Source organism: Oncorhynchus tshawytscha, linkage group LG16, assembly GCF_018296145.1.
Source record: "Oncorhynchus tshawytscha isolate Ot180627B linkage group LG16, Otsh_v2.0, whole genome shotgun sequence".
Taxonomy (NCBI): Eukaryota; Metazoa; Chordata; class Actinopteri; order Salmoniformes; family Salmonidae; genus Oncorhynchus; species Oncorhynchus tshawytscha.
Genome location: NC_056444.1, coordinates 56,391,085 through 56,404,517, shown reverse-complemented (window position 1 = coordinate 56,404,517; position 13,433 = coordinate 56,391,085). Strand labels below are relative to the sequence as shown.

At 42.0% G+C, this 13,433-nt stretch overlaps 1 protein-coding gene across 1 annotated transcript in view; it reads left to right on the top strand.

The window, feature by feature from the left end:
- Positions 1 to 221: 221 nt before the first annotated feature.
- Positions 222 to 13,433, top strand: part of LOC112215967 (synaptonemal complex protein 2) — a 61,402-nt gene continuing 48,190 nt past the window's right edge. The window contains exons 1-16 of the mRNA XM_024375497.2: positions 222 to 320; positions 702 to 739; positions 870 to 1,004; positions 1,207 to 1,335; positions 2,338 to 2,442; positions 2,602 to 2,626; positions 2,778 to 2,863; positions 3,159 to 3,253; positions 3,507 to 3,541; positions 4,348 to 4,490; positions 6,019 to 6,071; positions 6,168 to 6,213; positions 6,292 to 6,396; positions 6,861 to 6,921; positions 7,091 to 7,236; positions 8,684 to 8,758. Coding sequence (XP_024231265.2) covers positions 713 to 739; positions 870 to 1,004; positions 1,207 to 1,335; positions 2,338 to 2,442; positions 2,602 to 2,626; positions 2,778 to 2,863; positions 3,159 to 3,253; positions 3,507 to 3,541; positions 4,348 to 4,490; positions 6,019 to 6,071; positions 6,168 to 6,213; positions 6,292 to 6,396; positions 6,861 to 6,921; positions 7,091 to 7,236; positions 8,684 to 8,758 — 1,266 coding nt within the window. The 5' untranslated portion in view covers positions 222 to 320; positions 702 to 712. The remainder of the gene's footprint in view (positions 321 to 701; positions 740 to 869; positions 1,005 to 1,206; positions 1,336 to 2,337; positions 2,443 to 2,601; positions 2,627 to 2,777; positions 2,864 to 3,158; positions 3,254 to 3,506; positions 3,542 to 4,347; positions 4,491 to 6,018; positions 6,072 to 6,167; positions 6,214 to 6,291; positions 6,397 to 6,860; positions 6,922 to 7,090; positions 7,237 to 8,683; positions 8,759 to 13,433) is intronic.

Genomic DNA, 13,433 nt, shown 5'->3' with positions numbered 1-13,433 from the left:
ATATAAGCAATTTAAAATGAATTACACTTTTCCTTTTGATACTTAAGTATATTTTTGCAATTACATTTACTTTTGATACTTAACTGATTTGACTGATATAGTGATGTTGAAAACTCCGTCTAGCTAGCCAATGCCTCCACTAATCCAGTGCTTTCAGATTTGTGTGAAGTAGTGAACGAGTGTACACTTCGAGAGAAAGGAGACACTTTGTGTGCTGAATCTGCGCACCAGACACACCGTGCGCATGCTGGTTTACCATTATTTTCGCGCGCTCCAGCATCCATCACTCGACTCACAACTTCACTGAGGAAAACTGACAGGTAGCTAGCAATGTTGATCGTTTGCAAGCCAGAATAACATCTATTTTGTCAAAAACTAAATTTATTCAGTCACACTTTACGATCACCATTGTGTATTTACAAAATGACGTGTGTAATGTTGTTATGCTCAATGTACAGGGAAATGAACACGCTAACGCTATGCTCTGAATTGTTAACTTTAGCTAGCGACTATAACGTTAACTGTTAACGTTAGGTGGTTAACGTCGCTAGCTAAGGTTAGCTATCTTATATCTGAGTGACAACCTGCTTTTTACGTCTCTGGTGACAACACAGCATGATACTTATTGTAAGCTAGCCAGCTTTAGCTAAGGATTACACTTATTTAAAGAAGATCCACTTTCATTTAATGATCTTTCACAGTGGGTGAATGTATGATGGCGCCACCTCAGGACCCACAGGTAAAAAAAACGGTTCAAAGTATGTCTAGTATGTGAAAATTGTAACGTTAGTTCTATTAATTTAAACTTCTAACTTTAATTTAAACTGCTAGCTAACGATGACATGTATCTGCTAACCCTGTTCTTGCAGTTGGAGAAGCTGGTTGATGAGGTGCTTAAGAACAGCAATTTTCAGGCATTGGGTGATTTCTTGCAAGATGATGAGGGAACAACTTGGAGATGTTCCAAACAATTCCTCGCCAAATTGGACAAACTTGTTAGTAGGGTAAGGATGGACTGTAACGTTACATTCTTCTGCTCAACTCACAAGTTCTATATGTCTTTGGATGCTTTTGCCCAGGAGTAATCCCACTTGGTACTTGTGAGTAAATTTACTTTATTTGCAAGTAGCTAGCTAAGGACAGTCTATTCACATTCTTCCATGTTTTGGTTTAGTGTTTTATGTGGTTCATATTTTCTTTGTTTAGGAATTAGATCACAGAAATGTCAAGCATGCTTGTTTGGGACTCACGATCCTGCACAAATTTGGGAAAAACCTGGCTTTACCTGGAGGTCAAGGCTTATCTGGGATGGTACTCCAAGGTCTTGTCAAAAAGATAAGTATTTCAACCCTATTATACACCCAGTTGCCAGTATATTAGGTATACCACCCTGTTCATGAAAACAGTTTTTTCGTATAGACAGTGAGTCACGTGGTAGTTGCTTGCTATATACGCAGGCAGATAGGCAGAGGCATTCAGTTACTGTTTGTTTTAACATTAGAATGGGCAAAACAATTTACCTAAGCAATTTTGAGCGTGGTATGATCGTCAGTGCTGGTTCCAGTATTTAAAAAACAGCCAGCCTCCTGGGCTTTTCATGCACAACAGTGTCTAGGGTTTACCGAGAATATTGCAACAAACAAAAAACATCCAGTCAGTGGCAGTACTGTGAGCGAAAAACAGCTTGTTGATTGGAGGTTGAAGGAGAATGGCAAGAATCGTGCAAGTAATGGGCAGGCCACAAACAGGCAAATAACAACACAGTACAACAGTGGTTGTCCAGAACAGCAACTCGTCAGTCCTTGTCACAGATGGGCTATTGCAGCAGACGACCACACCAGGAGTGGGGTTCACCTCCTATCAGCTAAAAACAAGAAGAAGCGGTTCCATTGGGCACGCAATCACCAACACTAGACAATTGAGGAGTGGAAAAACAGCCTGGTCCGACTAATCCCGGTTGCAGTTGAGTCATGCTGATGGCAGAGTCAGGATTTGGCGTAAGTAGCATGAGTCCAAGGCCCCATCCTGCCTGGTGTCAACAGTACAGGCTGGTGATGGTTTTGAGGTGTGGGGAATGTTTTCCTGGCACATGTTAGGTCCCTTGATACCAATTGGAACAATATTTCCACGCCCTGAATAATTCAGGCTGTTTTGGATGCAAAGAGGGGGTCTGACCCGGTACTAGGTTGGTGTACCTAATAAACTGGCCACTGTGTATATGGCCACCCTACATTTATAACCATATTATAGCAGGCTTATGTTTGTTGTATGAGCTATACATTATGTGAATATATTTATATTGAGTGGTGGATTGAGTGAGTATCTGTCTGTGTGCACATGGTGCAGTGGTTTGAGAAAGCAAGGATGTTGTGGATCGAGGCATGCACACAGAGGAATGAGACCTTGCTGAACCTAGCTGAAGACTTATTTGACTCTGTAATGGTGAGCATTGAATGTGGAAATAGTCAAATGTGCTTGACCAGACAATTGCTGTTTATAATATAGTTAAAGAACTTAAGTAGTTTATTTTCTAGCTATTTTTTTTCTTCTAAATTTGCACTTTAGCTACCATTATCTGCAGCTTTGTTTTTCCTCCAATAGGTTGTTCATGAAACAAGTCTAGAGGGTATGTGTGCACTTTTTAAAAACTTATCCTGAAGTTTTTGCTCCTATTGTCTTATCATAAAACATGCTAGGACACAAGCATGTCTGTGTTTAACTGATAACTTGTCCAATACATTAAATTAACTACATTTATGACTGATTCTTTTTTTTAGGAACATATCAGGTCACTGAATGCTTTCTACATCTCATTGGCCAGCTGGCTGCAGACCCAAGAATCCACATAATGATCCAGAAAGAGGTGATGGAGAGTTATTTCAATGTTGACCAAAATAATGCCACATTTCTGAAATGTATAAAGAATATGTCCTATAAAGCAATCTACGTGGGTTCAGCTGCATAAGTTACTACTATAATGGATTATATAATTTTTTGCATTATTGAGGCAAATTAACCAACTTGGGTCTCATTGCCCAAGTCTCTGAATGGGATAGTGTAGCTCAGTGACATGGTTTTGCACTTCAAGATCATTTTTGAATGACTTTTAAAATGTGCTTTTCAGGTACATTGACTTGAGTCCATGTCATTTTTTACAGGCTATTCGGAAACTGAACATCATTCTGGATAAGATCCCAGCGGAGCTCAAAAAGGAGAAGAAGATCTTATCGTCTCAAGAGGCCTCGGATCTAATGTATGTGACGCAGAGGGCTGTATCCTGATACATTCAATTCTTTACTTGAAATTATGGGTGTATTCTATTTATCATCTCACTGTGGCCATCTGTAATGCCCTGTATCAACAGAACCACACAGTAGATAATAACTAGTGGTGGGTACCTATATCAATAATTCAATATGATATTGATATGAGTGAGGCATGACGTGAATTCTATTGATTGGTTTGTTGGTTGATTGGTTGACTGGTTTGTCTGCTTCATTCCACAGGAACAACCTGGCCAGTCGAATTGTAGAAGGTGGAGGTAATTGCCCCTCCAGTGTCCTGTTCTGGCATGTGTTAGATTTCAACCATAGTCTATATTGAGAAATTCAATGTAAATTCAATGTGAAATCAGCAAAACATTTCACCATGTCATTGGGCCATGTCATTTTGGGCTCCCAAGTGGCGCAGCGTTCTAATTCATGATGCTAGAGGCATCACTACAGACCCTGGTTTGATCCCGGGCTGTATCACAACCGGCTGTGATAGGGAGGCGCACAATTGGCCCAGCGTCGTCCGGGTTAGGGGAGGATTTTGCCAGGGTAGGCCATCATTGTAAATAAGAATTTGTTTATAATTGACTTGCCTAGTTAAAGGTTAAATAAAATAAAACCATTAAATACATTTAGTTTAAAAGTTGGGTGAAAAAAAATACAAAATTAATTTACGTTGATTACTTTTTGCAAATCCAATCAGTTTTCCACGCTGATTTAACATCATCACATTGAATTATTTGGTTGAAATGACATGGAAACAACATTGATTCAACCAATGTTGCCCAATTTTTCAGTTTTTGATTTGTTAAAAAAGTTTGAAATATCCAATAAATGTCGTTCCACTTCATGATTGTGTCCCACTTGTTGTTGATTCTTCACAAAAAAATACAGTTTTATATCTTTATGTTTGAAGTCTGAAATGTGGCAAAAGGTCGCAAAGTTCAAGGGGACCGAATACTTTCGCAAGGCACTGTACAAACACTTTCTCTCGCCCACTTTCTCTTTTTCTCGCTCTCTTTCGCTACCCACCCACCCCCCCCCTTTTCTCTCTCTTTTTCTTTCTCCTCTGTAGATTATGACCTGCAGATAGCCTTGATGGAAGCCCTGTGCAGGATGACCACCCGTGCCCAGAGGAAGGAGCTGGCTGACGACTGGTTCTCCATGGAGTTTGTTGCTAGCACCTTCAGCAAAATTCAGGACTCTGAGTTTGAGACGGTAAAGCCTGGCCGTTATAGCAAAACCCAGGCCGGGATTCAAACAACATCCCACCTGGCCACACTGGGTGAATCAACGCTGTTTCAATTCAATTAAATTACATTGAACCAACGTGGAATAGACGTTGAATTCAATGGTGGGAAAGTACGCAATTAGCATACTTAAGTAAAAGTAAAGATACCTTAATAGAAAATGACTCAAGTAAAAGTGGATCACCCAATAAAATACTACATTTAGACGTATTTGGTTTTCAATGTACTTAAGTATCAAAAGTACATTTCATTGCTAAATATACTTAGGTATCAAAAGTAAAAGTATAAATAATTTCAAATTCCTTATACTAAGCAAATCAGACGGCACCATTTTATTTTTTAATTTACGGATAGCCAGCGGCACACTCCAACACTCAGACATCATTTACAAACTAAGCATTTGTGTTTAGTGATTCTGTCAGATCAGAGGCAGTAGGGATGACAAGGGATGTTCTCTTGATAATGTGTGTATTGGACAATTTTCATGTCCTCCTAAGTATTCAAAATAGAACTAGTACTTTTGGGTGTCAGTGAAAATGTATGGAGTAAAAAGTACATTATTTTCATAAGGAATGTAGGGAAGTAAATGTAAAAGTTGTCCAAAATATAAATAGTAAAGTAAAGTACAGATACTCAAAAAAATGACTTAAGTAGTACTTGAAAGTATTTTTACTTAAGTCATTTACACAACTGGTTGATTGACATCTGTGTCAAGTTCGATTGCACTTGAATTGACTTTGCATGTGATTCGGCAGTTTAACCACAGGCTTGTTACTAGGTAGAATGAGTCTAAATTAGTGAAAGACAATGCCAAATGATTGAAATGACCATATACACGGAGTATACAAAACATTAAGAACACTTGCCAGTTTCCTGTGTGTATCAAGAATGGTCCACCACCGAAAGGACATCCAGCCAACTTGACACAACTGTGGGAAGCATTGGAGTCAACATGACCAGCATCCCTGTGGAACACTTTCGTCAACCTTGTAGAGTCCTTGGGCGGCAGGGTGGCCTAGTGGTTAGAGCGTTGGACTAGTCACCGAAAGGTTGCGAGTTTGAATCCCTGAGCTGACAAGCTAAAAATCTGTCGTTCTGTCCCTGAACAGTGTTAACCCACTGTTCCTAGGCCATCATTGAAAATAAGAATTTGTTCCTCAACTGACTTGCTTATTTAAATAAAGGTCAAATAAAAATGCCCTAACAAATTGAGGCTGTTCTGAGAGCAAAAGGGGGGGTGCAACTCAATATTAGGAAGGTGTTCCTAATGTTTGGTATACTCATTGAACAGCAACTTTAAATTTTAATTCAAGAACAAAAATATGATTGAGCAGTAATTGACAGCAGCGCAAAGCAATTTGCCGCTGCCTGATAGATGGTTTAAATCCAGGCCCCAGTGTTTGCCAATACCATCCATGTCGCTGCATGAATTTTGCCTCAGTTATGTACGTTTTATTCTATAATGCTTAATGGGACAATGCAACGTGTCTTTGCAGGACTGCCGCAGGTTTCTAAACCTTTTGAATGGGATGCAGGGAGATGGGAGAAGGTACACAGACATACATTTGATTAGTGATCATACTGTAAAACTCACACGGCTCTACTACTATATCACAACATATGCCTGTTATTTTTCTGCCCCCAGAGTGTTCTCCTACCCTTGTCTGGAGGTGTTTCTAGACAAACATGAGGTCAGTCCCTACACACACACACAGTTGCTTAAGAGATGTTCAATTTGGCCGATTGAGTCAACTGATGTGTGCCCCCAGTTGCTGATGCCCGCTGATGAGAAACTGGAGGAGTTCTGGATCGACTTCAACCTGGGAAGTCAGAGCGTCTCCTTCTACTTCTCTCTTGCCGATGAGGATGCACAGGTACCGCTGACACTTGACATGACTGTGAACACTAAGGGGTGGTTTCCCGGACCTAGATTAAGCCTAGTCCTGGATTTTAAATCATTCTCAATGGAGAATCTCCATTAAAGTCCAGAGCTATGCTTAATCTGGATCCAGGAAACCACCCCTTACTGACTATCACCAAGGTTTATTTGACGTACAGTAATGCACAAAGTGAAATGAGTCCTAAACTGAATGTTGATCAAATCTACTTGCCGTAACCACATGGCTTACTTTTTCTATTTTGTATAATCTGTATAATATATGCATCAATTATTCACTCTACCATTGGCAGCATTACGTGCTATATTTGGAATTGACTTTCCCTCAGAGTCTAGAGTCCGTGTTAGGTGGATAGGATAGATTCAGAATTAGGGGGATCAGTGGTAGGACTGGTTACCCTTGCAGGTCAGCAAAACATTTGTATTGGAATTTTTCCACAGGAGGGTCAGTGGGACACAGCCTGTATCCCTGAGAATGAAGTCCACAGTTACACGGTCACAGGTAACCAAACGTATATGGACAAACACTCACCTTTTCTCTCAGCCCACAAGTCAAAGCTAGCCGTCTAATGCCCATCTAGTAGTGTGGAAAGAATGTGTTGCATAGAACAGATATGAGTGTTCGGGAAAACACCCTGCTGTGTACTTTCACATGTGTGCTCTTTGTCCAGAGGAGGGTAGGAGGAGGGTGCTGAAGTTAAAGCTGACAGAGCCGTTGTGTGTGAGTGGGGTGGAGGGCTCCCACCTCACCATCCACTTCAGCTCTTCCCTGGACATCATGCAGGCAGCCAGGAGCGTCTACGGAAACAAGAACAAAGTAGGTAGCGTTTATATCTACCGCAGTGTATTCATTAGTGCGCACCGTAGGAAAACATTTTGCAACAAATAACATTTTCCAACACAAAAAAGTTTCTTATTGGACAAGTTCAGGTATGTCCTTCCCCTGTTCGGCAGGTTTTGTTCTGTTTGGTTTCTAGTGAATACTACCCTGCTAACAGGAGACAAGATGGCCCCTAAGCCTGAGAACTGTGGCCCTATGAACTGTGGCCCTATGTAATCTTATTCTTTGTGAACTACAAGGCAAAACTGATCATAAAATATTTTTTTACAGCTTTTCCCCTGCAGATTTCACAAATCAATCCATGATAATGAATGTGTTTTTTGGCCTAACTGTTGGAGGCTTAAAGTGCATTCGGAAAGTAATCAGACCCCTTGATTTTTTCCACATTTTGTTATGTTACAGCTTTATTCTAAAATGGATAATTTCTAAAAGTTTTTGTCCCTCATCACTCTACACACAATACCCCCTAATAAACAAAGCAAAACATATTGCAAATTTATTGCAAATTAAAAACAGATATCACATTTACGTAAGTATTCAGACCCTTTACTCAGTACTTTGTTGAGGCACCTTTGGCGATGACAAGACAAGACGTTTGGCATTCGGGCCAAAGAGTTCACTATTGGTTATCAGACCAGAGGTGCCTTTTGGCAAACTCCAAGCGGGCTGTCATGTGCCTTTTACTGGTGGAGTGCTGAATTGATAGTGGTCCTTCTGGAAGACTCTTCCATCTCCACAGAGGAACTTTGTCAGAGTGACCATCGGGTTCTTTGTCACCTCCCTGACCAAGGCCCTTCTCCCCCGGTTGCTCAGTTTGCCCAGGCGGCCAGCTCTATGAATAGTCTTGGTGGTTCCAAACTTCTTCCATTTAAGAATGATGGAGCCCACTGTGTTCTTGTGGACCTTCAATGCTGCAGCATTGTTTTGGTACTCTTCCCCAGATCTGTGCCTCGACACAATCCTACAATCCTGTCTCGGAGCTCTACGGACAATTCCTTCGACCTCATGGCCTGGTTTTTGCTCTGACATGTACTGTCGACTGTGGGACATTGTGTGCCTTTCCAAATCATGTCCAGTCAATTGAATTTACCACAGGTGGACTCCAATCAAGTTGTAGAAACATCTCAAGGATGGTCAATGGAAACAGGATGCACCTGAGCTCAATTTTGAGTCTCATAGCAAAGGGTCTGAATAGTTAAGTAAAGTATCAGTTTTAATTTTTAATAAATGTGAAAAAAATTCTAAAAACCCGTTTTCACTTCATCATTATGGGGTGTTGTCTGTTGATTGAAGAGGGAAAACATGTATTTAATAAGGCTGTAACGTAACACAAAGTGGAAGAAGTCAAGGGGTCTGAATACTTTCCAAATAGTCTGCATATCTTGGGGGCGATATACTGATACAAAGGCCTGTTTCCTGTCAGTCGTTTGTGGGCAAGAGAAGAACCTCTGTTGTGAAGACCACAGTCAAGATTGTTATGGATGACAACTGCTCCCAGGTAAGCATTTGCATCTTGTGTATTCTACTCCCTGTTCATCTTACAAGTAGACAGAAATTTTACAGTGGAAAGGCAAAAAAATCTGCGCTCTCGGATTGTAATCATAGTTCATACGGGGTTCTCCCCAAAGACTATAAGATTGGCGCTGTCCTACCTTGTGGACTTTGTTGCAAAAAACGAATATGTATATACAGTACCAGTCGTTTTTCTTAATTTTTTACTATTTTCTATATTGTAGAATAATAGTGAAGACATCAAATCTATGAAATAACACATATGGAATCATTTAGTAACCAAAAAAGTGTGAAACAAATCAAAATATATTTGAGATTTTCCCAGTCTTGGCATTCTCTCAACCAGCTTCATGAGGTAGTCACCTGGAATGCATTTCAATTAGCTGGTGTGCCTTGTTAAAAGTTCATTTGCGTTTGAGCCAATCAGTTGTGTAGTGACAAGGTAGGGGGGGTATACAGAAAATAGCCCTATTTGGTAATAGAACAAGTACATATTATGGCAAGGACAGCTCAAGTAAGCAAAGAGAAACAACAGTCCATCATTACTTTAAAACTTCTCTAGGGTAGGGGGCACTATTTTCACCTCCGGATGAAAAGCGTGCCCAAGGTAAACTCCCTGCTACTCAGGCCCAGAATCTAGGATATGCATATAATTGGTAGATTTGGATAGAAAACACTCCAAAACTGTTAAAATAATGTATGTGAGTATAACAGAACTGATTTGGCAGGCGAAAACCTGATAAAAATCCATCCAGGAAGTAGGATTTTTTTTGTGTGTAGTTTTCTATACAATGCCATTACAGTATCCATTGACTTAGGACTCAAATTGTAGCTCCTATGCCTTCCACTAGATTTCAACAATCTTTTGAAATTGTTTCAGGCTTGTATTCTGAAAAATAAGGGAGTAAGATCAGTCTGAATGACTGGACCCTAAAGTGTCACAGAGCTTTTTCATGCGCAATCCCGAGAGCGCGCCTTTCTTGTTTACCTTTTATATTGACGACGTTATTGTCCGGTTGAAATATTATCGATTATTTAGGCTAAAAACAACCTGAGGATTGAATATAAACGTCGTTTGACATGCTTCTATCAATTTTACTGCGTTTGAGCCTGTGGATTACTGAAGAAAATGCGCGAACAAAGCTGAGGTTTTTGGATATAAAGAGAGACTTTATCAAACAAAACGAACATTTATTGTGTAAATGAATGTCTTCTGAGTGAAACCATATGAAGATCATCAAAGGTAAGTGATTAATTGGATCTCTATTTCTGACTTGTGTAACTTCTACTTGGCTGGTTACTGTTTGTAATGATTTGTCTGCTAGGCGATGTTCTCAAATAATCGAATGGTATGCTTTCGCCGTAAAGCGTTTTTGAAATCTGACACTGTGGTTGGATTCACAAGCACTTAATCTTTAAACCTAAGTATAACACTTGTATGTTTTCGGAATTTTTATAATCAGTATTTCTGTATTTGAATTTGGCGCTCTGCAATTTCACTGGATGTTGGTCAGGTGGGACGCTACCGTCCCACGTACCCTAGAGAGGTTAAGACATTAAGGTCAGTGAATCCAGATAATTTCAAGAATTTAAAACGTTTCTTCAAATGCAGTCGCAAAAACCATCAAGCGCTATGATGAAACTGGCTCTCATGAAGACCGCAACTGGAAAGGAAGACCCAGAGTTACCTCTCCTGCAGAGGATAAGTTCATTAGAGTTACCAGCCTCAGAAATTGCAGGCCAAATAAATGCTTCAGAGTTCAAGTAACAGACACATCTCATCATCAACTGTTCAGAGGAGACTGTGTGAATCAGGCCTTCATGGTCGAATTGCTGCAAGAAAACCATTACTAAAGGACACCAATAATAAGAGACTTGCTTGGGCCAAGAAACACGAGCAATGGATATTAGACCGGTGAAAATCTACCCTTTGGTTTGATGAGTCCAAATTTTGAGATTTTTGGTTCTAACCGCCGTGTCTTTGTGAGACGTAAATTAGGTGAACGGATGATGTCGGCATGTGTGGTTCCCACCGTGAAGTATGGAGGTGTGATGGTGCTTTGCTGGTGACACTGTCAGTGATTTATTTAGAATTCATGGCACACTTAACCAGAGATGGCCGCCTCGCTTCGCGTTCCTAGGAAACTATGCAGTTTTTTGTTTTTTTTACGTGTTATTTCTTACATTGGTACCCCAGGTCATCTTAGGTTTCATTACATACAGTCGAGAAGAACTACTGAATATAAGAGCAGCGTCAACTCACCATCAGTACGACCAAGAATATGACTTTCGCGAAGCGGATCCTGTGTTCTTGCCTGCCTGCCTGCCTTTCACCCAGGACAACGGAATGGATCCCAGCCGGCGACCCAAAAAAAAAAGACTTCGTAAAAGAGGGAAATGAAGCGGTCTTCTGGTCAGACTCTGGAGACGGGCACATCGCGCACCACTCCCTAGCATACTTCTCGCCAATGTCCAGTCTCTTGACAACAAGGTTGATGAAATCCGAGCAAGGGTAGCATTCCAGAGGGACATCAGAGACTGTAACGTTCTTTGCTTCATGGAAACATGGCTCACTGGAGAGACGCTATCGGAGTCGGTGCAGCCAGCTGGTTTCTCCACGCATCGCGCCTACAGAAACAAACATCTTTCTGGTAAGAAGAGGGGCAGGGGCGTATGCTTTATGGTTAACGAGACGTGGTGTGGTCACAACAACATACAGCAACTCAAGTCCTTCTGTTCACCTGATTTAGAATTCCTCACAATCAAATGTCGACCGCATTATCTACCAAGGCAATTCTCTTCGATTATAATCACAGCCGTATATATTCCCCCCCAAGCAGACACATTGATGGCTCTGAACAAACTTTATTTGACTCTTTGCAAACTGGAATCCACATATCCTGAGGCTGCATTCATTGTAGCTGGGGATTTTAACAAGGCCAATCTGAAAACAAGACTCCCTAAATTGTATCAGCATATCGATTGCGCAACCAGGGCTGGCAAAACCTTTGATCATTGCTATTCTAACTTCCGCGACGCATATAAGGCCCTCCCTCGCTCTCCTTTCGGAAAAGCTGACCACGACTCCATTTTGTTGCTCCCTGCCTACAGACAGAAACTAAAACAAGAAGCTCCCGCGCTGAGGTCTGTTCAACGCTGGTCCGACCAATCTGATTCCACACTCCAAGACTGCTTCCATCACGTGGACTGGGATATGTTTCGTATTGCGTCAGACAACAACATTGACGAATACGCTGATTCGGTGAGCGAGTTCATTAGAACGTGCATTGAAGATGTTCCCATAGCAACGATTAAAACATTCTCAAACCAGAAACCGTGGATTGATGGCAGCATTCGCGTGAAACTGAAAGCGCGAACCACTGCTTTTAATCAGGGCAAGGTGACCGGAAACATGACCGAATACAAACAGTGTAGCTATTCCCTCCGCAAGGCAATCAAACAAGCTAAGCGTCAATATAGAGACAAAGTTGAATCTCAATTCAACGGCTCAGACACAAGAGGTATGTGGCAGGGTCTACAGTCAATCACGGATTACAAAAAGAAAACCAGCCCAGTCACGGACCAGGATGCCTTGCTCCCAGGCAGACTAAATAACTTTTTTGCCCGCTTTGAGGACAATACAGTGCCACTGACACGGCCCGCAACCAAAACATGCGGACTCTCCTTCACTGCGGCCGAGGTGAGTAAAACATTTAAACATCTTAACTCTCGCAAGGCTGCAGGCCCAGACGGCATCCCCAGCCGCGCCCTCAGAGCATGCACAGACCAGCTGGCTGGTGTGTTTACGGACATATTCAATCAATCCCTATCCCAGTCTACTGTTCCCACATGCTTCAAGAGGGCCACCATTGTTCCTGTTCCCAAGAAAGCTAAGGTAACTGAGCTAAACGACTACCGCCCCGTAGCACTCACTTCCGTCATCATGAAGTGCTTTGAGAGACTAGTCAAGGACCACCCTACCTGACACCCTAGACCCACTCCAATTTGCCTACCGCCCAAATAGGTCCACAGACTATGCAATCTCAACCACTGCACACTACCCTAACCCATCTGGACAAGAGGAATACCTATGTGAGAATGCTGTTCATCGACTACAGCTCAGCATTTAACACCATAGTACCCTCCAAACTCGTCATCAAGCTCGAGACCCTGGGTCTCGACCCCGCCCTGTGCAACTGGGTACTGGACTCCCTGACGGGCCGCCCCCAGGTGGTGAGGGTAGGTAACAACATCTCCACCCCGCTGATCCCTAACACTGGGGCCCCACAAGGGTGTGTTCTGAGCCCTCTCCTGTACTCCCTGTTCACCCACGACTGCGTGGCCACGCACGCCTCCAACTCAATCATCAAGTTTGCGGACGACACAACAGTGGTAGGCTTGATTACCAACAACGACGAGACGGCCTACAGGGAGGAGGTTAGGGCCCTCGGAGTGTGGTGTCAGGAAAATAACCTCACACTCAACGTCAACAAAACTAAGGAGATGATTGTGGACTTCAGGAAAAAGCAGAGGGAACACCCCCCTATCCACATCGATGGAACAGTAGTGGAGAGGGTAGTAAGTTTTAAGTTCCTCGGCGTACACATCACAGACAAACTGAATTGGTCCACCCACACAGACAGCATCGTGAAGAAGGTGCA